We start from the raw sequence: 20774 nt of genomic DNA on the forward strand, positions 1-20774 counted from the left end.
ACCAAGCATGATCTACAACTACAATTTCCATCAGGCCCCCCTTTACACATACTCCGAGTATTCCCCACTAGCACTTTCTCCACTGCACGTACAGATTTGATGTAAAGCGACCAGCCTCCTTTGTCGCAGCAAGCACACCGCTGGCCGGTGTAGCAAATGGTGTCAAGGCGACCTCGCTGTTGATGTTGAAAGCGGCATCGCTACCACATGGTGACCAGACTGCAGCTGGCACGTTGTCCTGCTTGAAGTATTTGCCATTGAAAGGGCCTTGAATGCTCAGTGCTGATGTCGACTGGCTTTGCTGACCGGAGAAGTAGTATGTCGACTTTACTACACCAGTAACACCGCCGTCCAGCTCGCCCCAGCCAGTGTAGTCTGCGCTGAAGATGGCGAAGGAGAAGCCGGGGGAGAATTCGAGCCCGAGGTTGATCTGGCAATTCTTCCGTGAGTCTTCTGCGGCGTTTCCGTTGCCGACTCGCGCTGTGAACTGCTTATTGAAGTCTGAGTGTGTGGTTAGTAGAGAGAGCAAGAGGGAATATGACGCGGTAGCAGCTTACAGATTGGCATGATGCCGTTCTCGGTCCAGTTGATGTCGATACTGCCCTGAGGGCATCCTGAGCCACCGCTAACAACGCTCTTGATTTTGAATGAATCTGGTGCTTGGTATGTTGGAGCAGCGATGGTGGCGGCCGCAAGGGCGAGGGCGGTAAGTATGTACTTCATCGTGTTGGTGTTTACTGATGTAGATCGAGAAGATAGAGCAGGCTGATAAAGAGATTTAGACTGCGGAATAATGGTCGTAGTGTAGTGTTGTTATTCAGACTGGAGCAATTGTGGGACATGATGGTCTTATATGTCAACGTATTATCCGAGTACGAGACCTAGAACGTGAGTAGTACATCTTGACCACACCTACTCCGGAAAGCTCTTTGTGCAAACCAAGCAGTCTTGTGGTCCTCAGACATAGACTTGTAATTGGCTACATTTTCTTGTAGGACGGCGAAAGATAGCCACTCGCTACCAACAGACGACCTTGCATTCGCCTCTTGCACTTCTAGCTCGGAGATGAAAACAAAGATGGTAAGGTTGCCATGCTTTAGATATGAGATCTGCCCGTCGATATTGCTCGTAGACTTCCGTACGAGACAGCCGGCAAGCAAGCGAGACGATGCCGCCAAATGCAGGGCAATCTTGCTCTAGAACGTTCAGATTCTGGGGTAAAAAGCACACGCTTGGGGAAGAGCCAATCCAAAAATAGTTGTTGTGGAAATTACCGTAGCGTGACAAGTACAAGACGGGTATGCAAGAGGCGAATGTTGTATATATTAGATTGATGGACCCGGTCGAGGTCACGAACCAGACGTGCGACGGCTGATTATGGGCTGGACTTCCTGGGAGAGTTTGAAAGCTTTAGCGAGCTAGTAGAATCAAAAGACTTTCTGCAGCCAGCAAAACGGTAGTGCGGGAATCAGGGAGAGGTTTGCTTCTAGCGTTCGTGTCATTCATCAATGGCAATATCGGCGGTGCTCGTTGTTCGTCCCAGTGTGATTTGCGCGACTGCCCCGAGCTGAAAGACGCATAATTTTTGTGCTAGCGCACTGTGGTCGAATATAGGGCTCCGACAAGGAGGCGCGGAGATAAGGTGTTGGGTAGCTGCTGTTGTTGGATGTGTGATCTGGATAAATAGGTTGGGAAGCCACGACATGGCAGAAGCAGCTAAGCCCACACAGCCGGAAACCGATAGGCTCAAAGCATGAGATAGCAGATTCAAAGATAATACAATTCAACATTTGTACGCGATGGCCATATCCTATGTAGCCCTGGTATCTCCCTTTCCCAATCCAAACGCGCTCCCGTGATACCGAACGCCATGGTAATACATTACTTTAATGAGAGTGTTGCGCCGAAACTATGCTGAGGTATCGTGATGAAGGAAATCGCTTATTAACTTGGAAAGACCTTGCGGAACACCCGCCGCCACCTCGGAATGCTCTCTTCTTCTTCCACATCACTAGCCGGTGCATGACGCGGACCAAGCATAGCCAATGCTCGTTGCCGTGCCCATTCTCGTCTGTTTTGTGTGGGACTGCAGTCTTGCGTGGTTTGTGAAGGTGGCGCATTGGTCGATTGGTGATGCGTCGGGGCATCTGGTGGCGGTGTGGTTGCCATTTCGATATCGTGTGGTCGTGATTGCGTGCGCACAGGCGCACTGAAGATGCGCCGTCCAGATATGGCACCGCCTATCCTGCTACCAAGCGACCCAAAAGCCACCGGCGGTCTAGTTGGCAGTGCTGGTGCTGTGGATGCAGAGCTTGGTTGGGCGCTCGCTGTATGTGCACTGCGCGCGCGCATGCGATTGATATGGCGCTCTCGCCGTACCATGACATTGGTGATCTTGACCGGACAAGCGCCGGCAGGCAATACGGTCTGCTTGCACATAGGACACAGCGAGGAGTGACTGAGGAGGAAGGTATCGATACATTCGGGGTGGAAAATGTGGTGGCATGGAAGCTCGCGCACTTGAGTCTCGTTGGCTTCGAAATCGTCCATGCAAATTGGGCATGTAGGCTGTGACCACGCAGCCGACACGCCAGATGTAGGCACTGTGGGTGCAGATGAGCGACGGGATAACGGAGCCCCCTTGTGTCCAGTTTCCGCATCTACAGCGGCATGTAGCATTCCCAGTGTTTGATTCGGCGGCTGGAGTGTAGTCGCTTTCTCGGGCTCACTCGCAGTGGCAGGAGCAGTGTAGGTGTGTATGGGAAGCTTGTCAAGGACTTGTTGCGAGACTGTCAGGCGCTTGACGCCCAACGCTTCGAGGTCAACCTGGCTGTTGAGAACGCGCTCGCGGAGATCGTTGCGCCGTCTCCGTTGGATAATGTGCATGATGAGGGAGGTGATGCTGACAGCGACGAGGAGGATTGCGAGTACGATGACGAGGAAAACCCATAGACTTGGGAGCTGGCCACCGGAGTCTAAGCAGTGAGGTCAGTGGCATTCATGGATGTGAGCAGGCTGTACTCACCAGTACTGACGGTTGCCCATAGCCGCACATAGTCGGACGAGTTGTAGATCTGTGATAGTTCATCGGCATGGGGCACTGAGCTGAGATTTCCAGAGTACTCGTTCAGCTGATCCATGATATTGTTGCCCGTTATTGACGACAGGGCGTAGGTGGGAAAGTCGTTAGCCGTCTGCCAACTACCGCCATCCTGAAGGTTCCACGACGCATCGTTCAGCACTGGGGGCTTGGCGTTGGTGTCGCCTGGCTGATATGTGAGGAAGGCCTTCGTGGGAAGGTTGCGCGCGGCGGCGAAGTACTCCGTCGTACATTGCGCCGAGAACCAGGGCGCGACGGCGATGAGGGCGTAGTCCTTGTCGGTGGGCAGATTCGCTATCCGCGTCGCATTCTCGGGCACGTGAAGTCGTTCTTGTTCCCTACAGCTGTTTGTGCTGACATCGGGGACGTAGAGAATGCCGTATGGGTCCTGGTTGCTGTCGACGCCCTTGGTGGACAGGGTCTGGATGTTGTTGAGGATGCGATACTGGAACGAGACGGAGTCGTTGAGGGTGATGAACTGGTTGTTATCGTAGTCGATCACGAGCGGATCCGGGAAGTCGATGGTAAAAATGCCAATCCGCTGGGCAGCTGTGGGAGGGTCAGCGTGGGTGCCAGAGGCGAACGGGCGGCAAGCCTGTGTGACGTACACATGTTGGAGCGACTGCGAGTGGCTATAGATGACAGCGCGCACTGGACGAGGGTTACACAGAGGCCGCTAGTACAGACCGACTACAATGCATTGCTGGTAGAGCGGGTGTCGAGCGAGCGCAGGAAGGCAGTCTGCTAAGAGGCGGCGATGATGGTGGTGGAGCTGGCAGCGGGTGGCTAGCATTGAGGCTGGTCGGAAGCAACACGCAGCCGCCCCCTCCCGGATGGGATTCGACAGCCCCGGGCAGCACGTTAGCCAAAGCTTGATTCACTGGCGCGAACAGGAGATTGCGTCAAGAGACACCGCACAGCATGCACACAGGCCCCTCGGGCAATTACAGACGATGCCGTTGTGCATGAATAGTGCTGAGGCGTCGCTAATGACGTTGGGCCGCCGACACGATCCATCTTATCGCACCGCCCATGGCCTTTCGCGACTTGGCGTGCCCTGAGGCTAGCACGCCCCGGACCTCCAGGCCTGCCAACAACATGCATGCCCGCGACGGCCATGCCACCACCGCCGACGCCTGCTGCGAACCCCATTGATGCACGCCCGTCGCCCGTAGAGCGCCCATGATAGCACGCCGGTAGCCTCCAGACTTCCGCCACCGCCTCGCGTCTGCCGTGCGCCGACGCGACTTCCTTCCCCGCATACCCCGACAACCCACTGCGACACGTCCAGTATGGCGCCCCCAGGTCTGGGTAGCAAGGGAAAGGCGACCAAGCCGGGCTCCAAGCCCTCGCAGCCACCTCGCAGCCGGAACACAACGCCGCTCCCCAATGTGCGCGCCTCGGTCGAGCCTGCCGCGTCGTCATCGTACTTTGGAAACCGCCTGAGCTCATATCTCAAGAAGTGCCCTACTACCGTCGAGGACATTCTGGACGGCGGCACCAGCGGCTCGTCGATTCCATCCGGCAAGCAGCTCTTTCTTATGCGCGATAACATCGAGAAGAATGTCCTGAAGAACGTCGAATCACGCTGCGTGCAGTCGGAAGGTGCGCTGAGGGAACTCATGAACAACAAGAAGAACCGCGCGCCGCGTGAAAGAGACAGGGAAAAGGACGGCGAGGAGCGCAAACACAAGCTCAAGAAGGTGAGCAAGAAGCACGACGAGGACGGAAAGCACCCACCTGCGACCGGTGCCCATGGCCTGGCCAGGCAGGACGGTGGTGACGCCAAAGGTAAGTCAACAAACAATGGGCAATCACTCTTCCCTGCGATTCTACTTGTACCCATGCAATCACTCTCCACATGCACTACACTTTACATTCTTCAACATGGCTCCTAGACGCCGACAGTTGATCGTCAAGCTCAAGATCAGAGGACTCGACAGACATCTGACTTCACGCACAGAAAACTCCTCCGCCATCTCATCGCCGATATCCCAAGCCCCGCCCTCTGCTGCCGGCGGCGGACCAGCCGATGCTCCCTCACCCAGCGGCTCCGATGTCTCCCACCAACCGGCGCCCGCGCCCGCCGTACCGCAGTTCCAAACCTTTGGCCCAGACCCCGCCAAATTCGATGACCCCACCATATACCATATACGCGAAGTTACCCCGGGCATGTCGATCGAGGAAAGGAAGGAGATTTACTGCGTCGCCGACTTTCCCAAGTCCAATCTCCGGGACAGGATAGCCGGGTCACCACCAGCAAAGGACTTCTCCAACGCCAAGCCCCCGTCGCAGGTGAATGCCACTGTCTTCGCCAACTACGTTGAACCATACATACGACCACTTACCGAGGAAGATGTTGCTTTCCTGAAAGAGCGCGGCGACCGAGTAGCGCCCTTTGTGCTTCCTAGGCGGGGCCCGCGGCATTACAAGGAGATCTGGGCTGAAGAGGATGGTTCTATGCACATAGACTCCAACGACCAGCGACCGCCGCCCAACGTCCCGCGCGGGGCAGCCGAAGACATAACAGACGACGTGCTTGAGACCGACCAGGTGTCTACCGGTCCTCTCCTGTCGCGACTGCTAGCCACATTACGTCCCGAGGGCCGCGGCAATCAGAACTCCCAACACGAGACGAATGGAATCAATGGAGACGCCATGGACATTGACGAAGGTGCAGGCGCACCAGCAGATGTCACTAACAACAACTCGATACCCGCCGCCGCCCAACTTCCCGAACTTGTCCAGCCCAGTTGGAAACCTCCGCAACAAACCAATCGCACCGACTATGTTGGCATAGAGGATCGCGTGCTGATGGAACTCAAGCACTTTGGCCTAATCTCGGAAGCAGACGCCGAAGCACAGTCGTACGATTCCCACTTTGACGACGAAGTAGCTCAACGGCTACGCTTCCTGCAAGAAGAACTCCGCAAACAGTCCATCATCAACGGCGCGCGGAAACAGCGCCTCCTCGAACTCACCGAAGAGCGCATAGCCCAGCAAGAGTACAACACTATAGCTGACGATCTTGACAATCAACTCAACGCCGCATACCTCAAGCGCAACCGCAACATCGGCAAGGGCAAGAAACAAAACAAGCGGCCCGGTGGTGCAGGAGGCGGAAGTCATCCTGTGGCCAACGCTGGCATTTCGAGACCGGGCGTTGGCGAGCCAATACGCACTCTCATGGAGAGGAGACAGCAATGGATCAATACTATTGGTCCTGTTGTAAACTACGGCAAGACAGGGTTGCCGACGGAGACCATATTCGGAGAAGAGAAGATGAAGGAGTTGGAAAACAGGGAGGTGGAGATCTGGAATACAGAGGCTGAAGAGTAGATTTCTCGGCTAGAATCGACCGCGGCTCAAAAGACGTCCACTGATGAAGCGATGAAAGAGGCGGTCTCTTAGTTGAAGGCGCAGTCCACTGTTGGAAAACGATCATGATGTTTGATGGCGCAGAACTGGCACATTCGGGCGGACATTACTTGTAGTCAGTTTTTCGGCATCGTTTGTACATGCATAAACGGGCATGTTATGGCGTAAGGGTGTTTACTACGACCATACTGGCGGTCTGGTGTTATTGATTCAACTTGCATAAGGCTGCGCTGGAGCGTCAGGCGTTGAGATCGGCTGATCTCTGATAACCAAAGAGCCGCAATACTACATTTTTTCCCACGTGTCTACCCCTCGCACCTTCCAAGGTTGTCTTTTTTGACACCGTCACATCTGCAGCGTCCCTATGGTCCATCGCTTTTCGCTACAGCATGTCCACCTTTGCTGCTTCACCGGTTCCCGGCCGCGTGGAACCGCGCACACGGCCATGGCCATGAGATTAGCGAATATCGAATTGGGCAGTCAGCCGTGAAGATAGCAACCTGGCTGACCACGTTTTCAACCCGCATGAGTTTGGCGGTTGCGGCGTGCATGTGCATGTGGAGGCTGTGTCGCGTGCTTTTGCCTGGTGGGCAGGTAGGTGGGATTTTGAGCGAGCGAATAGTAGTAGGTGTCTCGCTTACATGTTCGGTAGCTGCATGCTGCGTGGATGAAATGGGCTTTGGGCAGTCTGGGAGGGTGCGGTTGGAGATGGATTCGGTTTAGCTGTGGATGTGGTGAGCTCAATGTGGTAGTTTGCAGAAGATGGTGATTGATCAGATCGCGAGGTCGTCGCAGATGAGGGTATGTCGCTGACATGGTCAGTGAATACTGTCACCATAGGTACAGTATCCAGATTAGAGGAAAGACGTTCGTCACTGTAGATGTTGCAAATAATCTGCTAATACTGATACACTGTGACTCCTATCGCAACGTGTTCCAGGTTCTCTCAAACGTAGAGGGCATAGATTTGACATCTAGCTGTTCGATGCTCGCTGTAGTCTACCTCTAGGCTCAGGTACCACAAGCTCCAAGGATTGTCCCCGATTCTACGAGCTTACTTCGCAGAGCCGCACCTAACAAATTCTATCGTCCCTGGCTAGAGAATTAACGCCATTCTATTCAGGTTATCTGATCCACGGAACAGTATCGCGACCTGCATATAGCAACGGAGGTGCTCCACCCGGTGCACAGCCGACAAATGAATAATTATGAGTGGATAACAGGCACACGTGGGCTCACCGTCATAGAGGAAATATGCAGAAGCTGTCAAGGATACGTAGAAAGACGTTTATAGGAGCAGGATCGAAAGGTGCTGCGAGGGGAGGGTGTGCTGGCCAGTGAGGTGGGGAGTTATTTTGAGCTGCAGGCCGCGCTTACCCATCTCGGCCAGCAGCACGCTAGCCTGATGTACGTCGTCATTGGAAGGCACGATGGATCTCTGTATCGGCTTCGATCCAGATGATGAATATCCTCAACTTCCTCTCATGTGTTAGAATATGTTGCTGTGTTGATGTACATGTGCGATGTCTATCAAACGATTGCGCTCACCACATCGAGGGCAGGGTCGGTCCTGCGACATTGGACACACGCAGAGCTCTTGGGAAAATGCATGCAGTGACCTCACCTGCCGTTCGCCCGGTAGCCAGCATCAGCCGTTCATCTTGGCACTCGTTTCTTCAAGAAAGCGCTGCGATGTCGTTCAGTATCAGAGTCTTCTGTCAGCACAATGCGGCTGACACATCATTTGTTCATTGGATGCTGCATCTGCACCAGTACCAAGACGTATTTTCTCTCGCACAGCCGTCCACCACCTGCATTAGCTTCCCTGCTGGCCACTCACACCACACCTTCACACCTGGAAAACGTGGTGTCAGGGATCAAGATAGCTGCAGCCGTTGACATGGCCGCAGACAGTATGCAGCATGCAGCGAACAGACCTCATAGAGACGTGTGTAGCTCGCTTCCCGGGTAGCAAGGTATGATGTGGGCGCGAGGGCTGAGACATGCGGGTGCGCTAATCATGGCAATGGTAATCCTGCGATGCAGCTCTATGCGAGAGCGCTAAATCTCACCTACACCACAATGATGCATTTGGGAAAGGTAAGAATATTCAGACAACTGTTCATATATAAAGGCGGTGGAGCCTCATGGAGCTGGAACTGGCCTGAAGGAATTGGTAGTACAACGCTCAGCTTACCTTTTACCCGACACCGACTCTTTGACAGAGGATGCCCGTTATACCATAATGTCTACACCATCTCGACCAATTTTCTGGAGATCTCCGGTCATACTTGAGAGCAACAAGACACCACTCAAGATGTCTACACCTACTTCAGCACCCAAACCATTTACACCTCGACGGGACGGGAATCTGAAGCTCCGGGCTTCATGCGACGCCTGTGCCGCGTCGAAAGTCAAGTGCAGCAAAGAGCATCCGGAATGTGCGCGCTGCCTCCAAACTCATACGAAATGCGTATACGGCGTCTCGAGAAAACACGGAAAGCCAGGCCGGGTGAGGAAGAGGAACCCAGATGGGTCTCCATTTGTCAAAGTCACAAGGCAACGCCCATCACCAAGTGGCAATGAGTTCGGCGCATTCATGCTACAAACTCCTCCCGTTCGACGGACCGATTCGGAAGTCACGTCGAATTGGCCTTCAGACTGGTCGCCTACACCAAGCCTATCCACTCCTTCAGGTTTCGACTCCGAGACTGCACCTGAACCACCATACCCGAATGACATCCTCCAAGATACCACCTATATGAACACTGGCGTCCTGTCGAGACAACGTGTTCAGCCGGATCCTGTGTCAGCCACTGGGACAGACCAGTTCTTTCAAGATCCTTTCACTCAGGAACAGAGAGTACAGTCTCAGTATCCTACCTGGGAGACTCTCAACGACTACATCAGCAGCGATGACGCAAACCCCATGGACTATCACCCTGGCGGTGCAAAGACTGTGGAGCATCTACGTTCGGCCTCCTCCATATCTTTTCCGTATAGTCCAATGAGCCAAACCGTAGGAGGACACGACAATATGGCATCCTGCACCGAAGTCACGACAGACAACTGCCATAGTTGCTATCCATTGGCCTATTCGACGCTCGAGAGCCTGCCACACGCCAGATACCCGGGCCACTCGAGGGACTCATTCGATGCCGTTCTTCATACTGTCCGGTCAGCACGAGAGAACATCTCGCGGCTTCTCAGGTGTTCATGCTCGTCAGACCCACACCTTGCTATGCTATACTCTAGCATAACATCAAAGATTTTGGCCTGGTATCAAACCGCTGCCAGCGTTAGTCGCGGACCCCGTACCAGCTACCCGGTCTCGGCATCGCTCCCCTGGAACTACTGCCAACCTCTTCCTTTCTCGCAGACCGTTTTCTCCCCTTCGTCTGTGACGAGCATTGGGGACGCGGAAAATTACAACCTGTACATGCAGTCATCTCCCTTCACCCAGTACAAATTTGACGACGGTGAGCAAGAGAGACATAGAAGACAGATAATCCTCAATGAGTTGCGAGGATGTGCGCAACTCGTTGAGGCACTAGCTAATTGGGGAGGTAATGGCGATACTTGCGAGCAGGCGGGGCACCTGTATGAATTTCTAGGAGGCTGGCTGAAGAGCCAACTGTGTATGATAATGAAGCAGATCGAACACAAAGAGTCTTCGACGGCTTGACCTAATGAGGAGGATCGATAATCAGGAAAGGAATGGGGGGTGCATTGGAGGCATTTGGCTGCTGTTTAATAACCACGGTTTCTCGTGACTGGTGGTAGTCGAGCTTATCACCTAGTAATGTTAATCAAAAGTCCTTCGTTCTTATACTCTTAGTGGCAGTAGGAAACATATCTCGTCGATGCGCGGATATTCAGACAACAGTAGCCTGCTCTGCGGCTGTGTTTGTCGAGCTGTTGTGGAGCCACCCCGGATTTCCCCAGTGCACGTGCACCTTCACATGCCTCGGCTCAAACCGCAGCAAGCATCATAGCACTGGCTCACATGCAAGGTACACCATCTCCAACCTCCAGCACCGCCGTTGCGAGAAATGACAGTCTTCCCAGAGAGGATGTCCACGGTCAACAATGGCCGCTCAGTCTACCTTGCGACAGCCTCATGACCCGCTCCTAGCACTCTACGACCGCTATGCGACGCTCCTCAAGTCCCGCGTGCGCGGCGCATCCAAGCTCACGAAGCTGCTGTCCACTATCACCCTCCTCTTCACCATCATAGGCACCGGATATGGAGGCACGAGATGGTACAAGAGCCGGCGCGCAGAGAAGGAGACCGGCCGACGGTTGCTGAGGAGGAACTCCGGACTCAGGAACAAAGATGGCTCCAGGACCATTTACGTACCCTACCGCGACTCGACGTCCAAGGTGGTCATACATCCCACCAAGCAAACCACATTCGATGCGCATCGCAGACTCTTCCTCCAGCCGCCACGCGCAGCCCGCATGGCTGACACGACCTCGAGCGACCCGCAAGCGCCGCCGCCACAGACGAAGCCGGGTCTCAATTTGGCCTTCCTACACCAGTTCTTGAGCCTTCTGAATATCATGATACCGCGTTGGAATAGCAAGGAGACAGGTCTGCTGGTCAGTCACAGCGTATTCCTCATGCTGCGGACGTACCTGTCACTAGTCGTGGCGCGTCTCGACGGAGAGATCGTGCGCGACCTTGTAGCAGGGAACGGCAAGGCATTCCTGTGGGGTATAGTCAAATGGCTTGGTGTCGGCACCTTCTCTTCGTACACGAACGCTATGATCAAGTTCCTGCAGAGTAAGGTCTCCATCGCGTTCCGAACGCGACTCACGCGGTACATCCATGACTTGTACCTGAACGACCATCTGAACTACTACAAGCTACAGAATCTGGACGGAGGTGTAGGCGTCGGGGCAGACCAATACATTACACAAGATCTGACGCTATTCTGTGCGAGCGCTGCATCCTTGTACTCGAGCTTAGGAAAGCCGTTTGTGGATCTTTGCGTGTTCAACTACCAGCTCTACCGCTCTCTAGGGCCGTTAGCGCTTACCGGTCTGCTGAGCAACTACTTCCTCACCGCGACCGTACTGCGAAAACTGTCTCCGCCCTTTGGCAAACTCAAAGCTGTCGAAGGACGAAGAGAAGGCGAGTTCCGCGCTCTGCACTCCCGACTCATTGCAAATGCGGAGGAAGTGGCTTTCTACGGCGGTGACGAGATGGAAAAGCACTTCCTGGAACGAGGATTCAAGGACCTCAAGCACTGGATGGAAGGCATCTACAGTCTCAAGATCCGGTACAACATGCTTGAAGACTTTGTGCTCAAATATTCATGGTCGGCTTTCGGTTACCTGGTTACTTCGCTCCCAGTCTTCTTGCCCGAATGGGGTGGTGTGGGAGGCACACCCGAGCTACCTGGAGGAGAGAAATCGCACCGCGAGCGCAGCCGTATGAAAGACTTTATCACGAACAAGCGACTCATGCTGTCTCTTGCGGATGCCGGCGGTCGCATGATGTACAGTATCAAAGATCTCTCTGAACTGGCCGGCTACACATCACGCGTCTACACCCTGATCAGTACTCTCCATCGTGTCCACGCAGAAGCATACTACCCTCCACCCGGCACGCGACCCGAACTCTATTCCGTCTCCGATATCCAAGGCACAGTCCACAAGGGCTTTGATGGAATCCGCCTCGAACACGTTCCAGTCGTCGCCCCAGCCCTGCACCCAATGGGTGGCGAAGAACTCCTAGAATCCCTATCCTTCATCGTTCACTCCGGCGAGCATCTCCTCATCACCGGCCCCAATGGCTGCGGCAAGAGCGCCGTCTCGCGCATTGTAGCTGGTCTCTGGCCCGCATACCGCGGTCTTGTCAGTCGTCCCCGCAGTATCGGCGTGGACGGCATCATGTTCCTTCCTCAACGACCCTACCTCTCCACCGGTACCCTCCGCGACCAAGTCATCTACCCTCACACCGATGCCGATATGAAGGATGCAGGCCGCCGCGACTTTGAACTGTCGCAAGTTCTCGAAGAAGCTAAATTAGGTTACTTGCCTGATAGAGAAGGCGGCTGGGACACGAAGAAAGTGTGGAAAGACGTGTTCAGCGGTGGTGAGAAACAGAGAATGGGTATTGCGAGGCTGCTTTACCACGAACCCCGGTACGCATTCGTGGACGAGGGCACCAGTGCGGTTAGCAGTGATGTCGAGGGCCTGCTGTATGAACGCGCGAAAGCCAAGGGCATAAGTAAGTATCCCACCACCCCTGTCACAGATGACTTTAACTGACTCACAACTTCAGCATTGATCACAATATCCACGCGCGCATCCCTAAAGCGCTACCACGATTACACACTAACCCTCGGCATGGGCGACCACGGCGACGAATGGGACTTCCAACGCATAGGCACACAGTCTGAGAAGTCGAGCGTCGAAAAGGAGTTGGCAGAGCTGAGGGAAAGGCTTGCCAAAGTCGAGGAGTGGAAGAAGAGACGAGAGGAAATCGAGGCAGAGTTGAACAGGGTGTGGGTAGAAGGGAAAGATGGGGAGGGTGAGGCTGAGAGCGAAGAACTAGCACCGCCGCCATACTTGGAACGAGAAGAGAACGTTGACACACCGATTACAGACGAGGATGATGCTGGCAATAGGGATCAAGAGGAGGCGGTCGAGAGTGGGAGTGAAGGAATCTCGCCGTCCAGCTAGTGTAGGTATCGAAACACATCATTTTTCCAACCCCAACTCAGCTCTACAGCCCCTCAAAAAAAAGATGCTCGCCTTTTTCAACGTCTTGTCAAAGTACATGATCGCGGCAACAATAATGAAAAAACAGGCAAAAACATACAACAGCGGGTGGTCCCCGGTGGTCACCCACCCGAGTACTAATCCGCCGGTATCCAGCTTAAGTACCGCTGAGCGAACGGGAAGCGCTGGTTGTCAAGATCCTATGGTCGTATGTGGAGGTTTTGGTTGTCAAATTGAATTATAATGAGAAGAGTTGGGTGCGGTTCACATTTTTGCTCCAGGAGACCACATATACCGGGCTGCAGACGGCGACACCCGCTGTTTGCTTGCTGCGACTGAGTCAGAGAGAGAGTAGGAAACATAGTAGAGGAGGTGCGAAAGAGATGTCACGTTTCACTCATTGAGATGATCACCATAGGGAGTGGGCAACAAGTTCCCATTCATCCAACTATCAAGATCCTGGTGATCCAAGCTTGCGTCGTGGAGCCGTCCTTCCGTAGTTGTCCAGCATCATTGTCCCATTTTGTCTTGAGACAAGAGTGATCGTGTATTCTCCAACCCAATTTTCCGCGCGCATAGAGCATCGTACCGTCATCAACGCGATCAAGCCCGAGGTGCTGGGTGATCGTGATACTTTGGACATATCAAAGGCTTGATGTATGTGGCCCAGTTGGCCTTGTTGAAAGGCAGATTTGCCCGCCCTGCAATTGACGGAATGGGAGTCGATCCAAGAGCTAAGAGAGCCATCAACATATCTCCGAGGAACTCCTTAGGATATGGTACCAATCCTTGTGTTCGTCCGTTCGGATCAACCAGACTTGGGAAACGAAAATTATCGACAGCAAAATCCAAGAGAACCTTGCGCAGAGCTGATCTTTGAAGTGTGTTTTCATAGACATAGGCGAGATCGTGGTTTGGGAACGACCACTCATGATGCATCTGCTGGATAAGCAGGTCGATCGCGGCATTGCAGAGCTCAGGAGCCCCTCGGGCGTCGCCAAAGACGTAGATCTCGCAAATGAGCTCTGTGCTTAGAGGAATTTTCCCTGAAGCGTCGAGCGCGAAGTAGAGCTTTCCTGTGTGGATCCAGCGGAAGAACGCGTTGAATACCTCTGGGTTATCGTCCTTCAGCTCGACAGTCTTTAAACCACCCCAACAATCCTTCATGGCAGCTTTGAAGTAGGAGGAATAGTGGGAAAGCAGGCCTTCGTAGACGTGAAATTCGCAATACGGGTCCCAATTGCCGACTTTAACGGTGACTATCGGGCCATAGTCATCGCTGTTCCATATGTTAGTGGAATGTATGCTTATACAGCCTTCTCTCTGCTTACGTGTTAGGTGGAGGAGTAGCTTTGGAGCATTTGGCCAGCTCGAGCAACGGAGTGACCTTTGGGGGCTCTTCTTTCTTCTCTGGAGTCGCCATCGCGAACGATTGTGGTTGTCGTGATGCTGGGACGCAGTCGTGACAGGTGTTTCAATAAATCAGATCGATGTGACGGTGATGGTGAAAAGTACTGGGCCTAGTAGCGCGGTCTTGGCAGTGAGCTGGAAAGGCAGGAGCAACGGCCAGGGTCCAGTAAGCGGTGACAAGCCGGGTTCACTGACCATAGACTGCCGTCTGGTTTCCATTGTGAAGCATACATGCCACTAACTGTTGGTACTTACTCATCGTTCGGTCCAATGTAGTCCCAAGGTCCAGTTTGAGTGGCGGCTTTGGATTACACTGTTGGACATCCGTAGCGGCCCTTACACAGCATAGTCTCTTCCTATTTTGTTATATCACCAACATTAGTCAAAGGAGGACTGCAAAGCTTCGGTTAAGTGACTCCATTATTGATTCTACCAACATGGTCAACGAGCTTGCGCATCAGCTACACGTCCACTAGAACCACAGTACTTCTCTAGCATGATTGTACACTTATCTCATTTCTCTCTCTCCCTATTGGAGAAAACGCCAGACCATGCAAATGCTACTCGCTCTTTCTACGATTGTACAACTACTAATACATAATTTTTTCCTTTTCCAACACGCTCGCTAAACCCCAAAGTCGCTCAATAGAAAGATTTGCGTATTACTAGTATTTCTTCTTTCTGTGCCGCACATGAGGATCCTGTCCCTTTCGGTTCCTCTTCTGCCGGTCAGTTGGCGGCCGGTACGGTTCTTTGCCGTACTCTCCCCGGTACAGGCCAAGCATGTATTCATCGACGTGTCTCCGCTCCTTCTCGTTACCGTCGACATCGAGGTCTTCGTTCGCTTTGGCGGCAGCGGCGGTCTCCGAGGCGGCTCTCGTTGCGTTGAGACTCTCGTTGAAGTCAACTTGGTCTTCTTGAATCTCGTCCACAATCTCCTTCTGCGCGATGGAAGCTGCCGTGCGATCCTCGGTGTCCTCCACTGTGCCCATGACGCGTGCGTCACCCAGCAGTCCAATCTTCTCGCCGAGCACACGTTCCATGGCTGCACCCGCTTCGTCGTTGGTGTCGATTCCTAGGTTCTCGTCGAGTGCATCGCGCCAGGTGACTTTGTTGAAGGTGTCTGTGGTGAAGTCACCCTTTTGGATAATGACGTCGTCGAGGAGACGTTTCTGGTTCGACTTGCGGAGGATGTTGGCTTCGATGGTGTATTCGCTGACGAACTTGTAGATGTGCACATCGCGCGTCTGACCGATACGATGAGCTCGATCTTGACACTGCTTGTCCATCGCGGGGTTCCAATCAAGGTCGTAGAAGATGACGCTGTCAGCACCTGTGAGATTGATACCGAGACCACCAGATCGAGATGACAGGATGAAGCATAAGATGCGGGGGTCACTGTTGAAGCGATCGGTAAGAATCTGGCGCTGCTCGATCTTGGTAGACCCGTCAAGGCGCAGGTAGCGATATCCATGGATGTTCAAGAATTGCTCGAGAATGTCTAGAACCTTTGTCATCTGGGTGAAGATGAGCGCACGGTGGCCACCAGCCTGTAGATCTCGAAGGAGTGTTGCAAGACGCTGAAGCTTGCCACAGTCGTATTGAAGGAGACGCTTGTCCGGGAAGGCGATCGATTGTCGGATGCGCGAAGAATGGAAGGGGTCTTTTTCGTGTGCTGCCTCCGACGATCGAATCAGCTGGACACCGCGCCTGGATAGGGTCAGAGGTGCTAATTCCTCGGCCGCAACGGCAGGCGTAACGCATGTGAAGCGGGTAATGAGAGGCTCCATAGCCTCAGCGCGCTGCTCCAATGTTGGGATCATATCATAGAAATGGGTAATTTGTTGATCGTGCCAATGCGACAAGACACGATGAGAGCGCGGTGACCTGAATCCGAGTAGACCATGATGACGTTGAACGATGTCATAGTGAATCGTTTCCTCTTGTCTTGGTTGCATTTGAGCCTGACCGAAGCCGTGGTAGTTGGGATGTGGAGTGTGATGGGTTCGGTAGAGGAGAGGCTTAGCCACTCTCTTCCCTTCAGTGATAGCCCCAAATGTAAAATCGTGCCAATCGACGGTCAGCGCGTCAATGATGTCCTTTCCGTAAATCGGCATAAACTGGGTGCGCGCGCGAGTAAGGTTAAGACATGTTTGCAAATGGTCCCGAACGGCCACTTGCTCTCGCTTCGCCATCGCTGCCATAGTCGCTTGTAGTGAAGAAGTGCCCTTGTCGATGGGCTTGTTGATGCGCCGTGTTTGGCGCTCGATCAGATCCTCCAGGGGCCGTGTGGCGCGGATAGGGTAGGTGCGTCTAGCATGACCCAACTGCGTCTGTTCCCGTCGCGCAAACACCAAGTTCAAGGCGTCTAGATTTACTTGCTTATCTTCCATGCCCTCTTGCAGTCGCTTCCTGATGAGAAGGTCCTTGATCTCGTACTGAGCAGCGACTGACTTGGGCATGGCCATGGACGTTACAATGGCTCGTGTTTCGAACAGGTCGGGGTGATTGCAGACTTTTCGTAATGACATTAAGCAATTGATAATCGACATGTAGTTGCCGGAGGACAGGATCTCCTTGGTCGAGGCGCGGCCCATGAACCCATCGTAGAGCTGCCGTTGCCGCTTGGAAAGCTTGCAGTAGACCACGTGCTCATACTTCCCTGGCATTTGCTTCTCAACCTCTGATTTCAGCCTTCGAAGCAAGTAGGGGCGAAGGACTTCGTGAAGCCGCTTGACAACCTTCTGCGCTTCCGCATCAAGCTGCTGCCGACCTTGATCGAGAATCTGCGAAGTAGGATTCTTGAGAGCCAAGGTAAACTCCTCCAGTCCCGCGATGCGACCTTCCCCGGCAAAGCCAGCTGGCATTAAGAAGTAGAGCAGCGACCAAAGTTCATCGATGTTGTTTTGTAGAGGCGTACCAGTCAGTAACAACCGTCGCTCTGTTCTAAGATTAAGCATAGTCTGCCATCGTTGAGACTTGAAGTTTTTGATGTTGTGGGCTTCATCGAGGACCAGGTAACGCCAGGGACGCATCTTGAAGGCTGCTGCGTCTTGGAGGATGAGCTGGTAGGAGGTAATGACGACGTTGTACATGTCCTTGCCAGTGTTGCGCCAGCCCATGCGCTTTCGTTTTCGCTCATTGATGTCGCCATAGTATGTCAGAATCTTGAAGCCTGGCAAGAATTTCTTGAACTCCATCTCCCAATTGAGCATGACACTGGTGGGTACGACGACTAGATGTGGTCCCCATATCTCGCGACGAACAGCGAGGTAGGCGAGAAGTGAGATGGTCTGTATAGTCTTGCCCAGACCCATCTCGTCTGCGAGGATTCCGTTTGTCTCGGATTCGTACAAGTTCGCCAGCCAGTCCAAACCATCGTGCTGGTACTCTCGGAGGGTACCGCGTAGTAAGGATGGCACCTCGGTCCTTGGTGGGGATGATGTATGCCGTGATCGAGAAGCGCTTTTAGAATGTACTACATTTTCCATCGGAGTTGGCTCAGCTGCCTCGACGGTAGGAGCAGGTTCTGTTTCAGAATGCCCGTTCACATGTGGCTCGTCTACTTCAGCGACAGAATCATGACCATTCACATGTGGCTTCTCCTCGTAGACTTCCGCGGGCGATGTAGCATGGCCATTCGTTTGTTCGGGCTGAGTTGTCGGGTCTTCCGGTTCCACATCGTCAATCGCGGTCTTGGCGGCCTCTTTCAGTTTCTTGATGTCTTTAGGTGCCAAGAAACCCATCATGCCTAAGTCTTCTCCCTCACTCTCATCCTCGTCATCTTCTTCCGAGCCGACTTCTTCATGACCACCACCCTCGCTATCCGAACCTTCGTTGCTCGACCAAGCTTCACTACCAGATTCCGAGCCCTTGTCGTCCTCAGAATCGAGCAAAGCATCATCAACCTGATCGAGCTCCACTGTAGCAGGATCGATATAGTCTGGCTTCTGTTTATCTCCATCTTCTTCGTGGTCGTGAAAGCCGTTCGTCTGTTGAAATGGGTTCTCTGGAAGCTCGTTCGTGTTGTCGACATCGAGGTCGGGATCGGGTGTTGGCGCAGGAGTGCCCTCTTCGGAATCAGCGTCGTCATCGTCTTCGCCGTCGTTTGAGTTGACTTCCGCCTCGGAGCTGCTCTCGGGGAGATCGGGAAGTTGTCCGTACTTCTCGCGTAGTTGTTCGGCCGTGAGGTTCGCATCTTCATCCTGCTCGTTCTCTTGTTCGCTATCGGAGCTGGAAGACATGACATCGTCGTCGTGCTGTTGTTGTGAGGCATGCGACACCCCGCTTTCGGATTCCATCTCATTGAAATCACGGTCTTCGCTGACCAAGGAGGAGGCCCCGTCGCCAGCGTTACGACCACCCAGAATCTCTTGCGCTTGATTAAACATGTCATCCATGGCCTTGTGTCCAAGCTGCAACTGTTCCTCCTCATATTTAGCCACACGCTCCTTGTCGATCTCAACCCTGACCAAGCCCCATGCGTCCTTGACATCCTTCACGAGCTGCTTGTATCTCGTCACTTGCCGCTCGGTCTCTTCCTGTTCGATCTCATCTTGGCTCTTGCGCTTGAACTTGTTCTTCCAGAAGTCGTATGCTTCTCTGGCCAAGATCTTGGCCGTCCGCCGATGGAATGCCTTCTCCTCCTTCAATAGCTTGTTGAAGTGCAGGGCATGAGCGACAACGTGGTCCCAATGTCCGTATTGTGGCGGTGGCTCTGGGGCTGCTTCAGGCGCATATACGCTGCATCGTGCCTGGCTTAGAACTCCATGTTCAGCAGCCTCGACAATCTGCAGCCGGCGCTCGGCCTCTTCCTCGGCCTTTTCCTGTGTGATCCGAAGCGCCTCTTCGCCGTCTAACGGGTCGTCTTGTCCTAGCCACTCTTCGAGCGACGCGTACTCTGACTTGGGCGGGGCATGGTGGGGATGGCGGTTGGGAGGGTCGGGCTTTCGCAGTCGCAGGCGGAGACGAGGGGCAGGCATAGATGGGTTCGAGTCGTCTGGCGATCCATACAGGCCGGCGTAGGGGTCGTGTCCGTTCGTTTCGGCATCGTCCATGGGCTCGTCACCTAGATCATCGGTAAGTGGCTGCGCTCCCCTTCGAGAGCGCCCGACCCGCTTGCGCGTGCCTTCGGGCGACCCATTCTGCAGTGCTGGCGACGTGACGGGCGATGTTGTCGCAAGTGCTGGAGGCTTTCTCTGGCGCTCAGACTTGCGCGCCGGCGTTGCCAGAGACTGTGCGGACACCTTTTTGGTGATGGTGGATGGCGTCTTCCCTTTCGAGACAGACATGGGTCCTGAGCCATTGCGCGACTCTCGCTTGACGCCATTCTTAGGGGTGCCGTTGGTCTGCGTCGCCTTGCTGGCCGGGCGAGAATTCCGCTTTACAGGTTCCGGCGTTGGCGGTGCAGCATCCTTGCTCACACGTGATGATTTCCTGACGCCATTCTCGAAGACTGTCGTCGGTCCATCAGCCACGAATGACTTCCAGGGCGGCGATGCGGCGCGTGACGCTGAGCGGCGCGGCGTGGTGTCTTCGAGTTTCCGCCGTTTTGGCGGCCGCTCAATGACGCCACCATCATCGCCATTTACAGGTGCCGGCGGATGTTCCTCCTTGATCACAGGTGCGCTGTCGTTCTCGCTCTGTTCGCCATTGTGTGTGATGTCGGATGGGTTGTGTGCGGCGGCCGAGTCGCGTGGTGGGATGGAGTCGATGTCGCGATCCGCGGCGGTAACTTCTTCCATTCAGGAAGGGCGAGAGAGGCGGCCTGGGGAGCCTGTTGACCACCCGGCGCGCGGCCAAATCGACATATATCAGCTCGAATCCGGAGTCGCAAGATAGCCTGACGCGTGCTGGTGACGGTGATGGGGTCGGATTTCAAATTCGGGCTCGCGTTGGGATGATGCGGTGTTATGTCGAAGTTGTGAGATGGTAAAAACAGAGCCGGCGATAATGTTTGGTAGGGATCACGCTAAATACCGGCACGGGCGCGCATGCCATCCCTCTGACGTGAACGACGGCGGAATGCTGGATATCACGTCTGAGAATGCTGTGACTGAGGCTGTCTAAAACCTCCGCAGATTCTTTCAGGCAGGCGTCGGGTTGCTCAGTCGCGTAGACGCCTTCCGTGTCACATCCATGACCGGTCGTGGTA

At 54.1% G+C, this 20774-nt stretch overlaps 6 protein-coding genes across 6 annotated transcripts; 2 read left to right on the forward strand and 4 right to left on the reverse strand.

Moving 5' to 3' along the window:
• Positions 1-67: 67 nt before the first annotated feature.
• On the reverse strand, positions 68-723 carry J4E92_006474 (uncharacterized protein; the record flags this gene model as incomplete). The annotated part of the gene is made up of 2 exons (XM_051497841.1): positions 68-501; positions 558-723. 2 exons carry the CDS (start codon positions 721-723, stop codon positions 68-70), a joined length of 600 nt encoding a protein of 199 aa, XP_051351567.1.
• Positions 724-2240: 1517 nt separating this feature from the next.
• On the reverse strand, positions 2241-3712 carry J4E92_006475 (uncharacterized protein; the record flags this gene model as incomplete). Its single annotated transcript, XM_051497842.1, has 4 exons — positions 2241-2327; positions 2380-2975; positions 3026-3649; positions 3709-3712. The coding sequence occupies 4 exons, from the start codon at positions 3710-3712 to the stop codon at positions 2241-2243; spliced, it is 1311 nt and encodes a 436-aa protein (XP_051351568.1).
• Positions 3713-4392: 680 nt separating this feature from the next.
• J4E92_006476 (uncharacterized protein) lies at positions 4393-6439 on the forward strand (the record flags this gene model as incomplete). Its single annotated transcript, XM_051497843.1, has 2 exons — positions 4393-4891; positions 5064-6439. 2 exons carry the CDS (start codon positions 4393-4395, stop codon positions 6437-6439), a joined length of 1875 nt encoding a protein of 624 aa, XP_051351569.1.
• Positions 6440-10567: 4128 nt separating this feature from the next.
• On the forward strand, positions 10568-13171 carry J4E92_006477 (uncharacterized protein; the record flags this gene model as incomplete). Its single annotated transcript, XM_051497844.1, has 2 exons — positions 10568-12716; positions 12771-13171. 2 exons carry the CDS (start codon positions 10568-10570, stop codon positions 13169-13171), a joined length of 2550 nt encoding a protein of 849 aa, XP_051351570.1.
• Positions 13172-13813: 642 nt separating this feature from the next.
• On the reverse strand, positions 13814-14633 carry J4E92_006478 (uncharacterized protein; the record flags this gene model as incomplete). The annotated part of the gene is made up of 2 exons (XM_051497845.1): positions 13814-14489; positions 14542-14633. 2 exons carry the CDS (start codon positions 14631-14633, stop codon positions 13814-13816), a joined length of 768 nt encoding a protein of 255 aa, XP_051351571.1.
• Positions 14634-15285: 652 nt separating this feature from the next.
• On the reverse strand, positions 15286-20364 carry J4E92_006479 (uncharacterized protein; the record flags this gene model as incomplete). The annotated part of the gene is made up of 1 exon (XM_051497846.1): positions 15286-20364. The coding sequence occupies one exon, from the start codon at positions 20362-20364 to the stop codon at positions 15286-15288; it is 5079 nt and encodes a 1692-aa protein (XP_051351572.1).
• Between the last annotated feature and the right edge of the window lie 410 nt (positions 20365-20774).

This window comes from Alternaria infectoria (genome assembly GCF_024043175.1).
Source record: "Alternaria infectoria strain BMP 0036 chromosome Unknown scaffold_10, whole genome shotgun sequence".
NCBI lineage: Eukaryota > Fungi > Ascomycota > Dothideomycetes > Pleosporales > Pleosporaceae > Alternaria > Alternaria infectoria.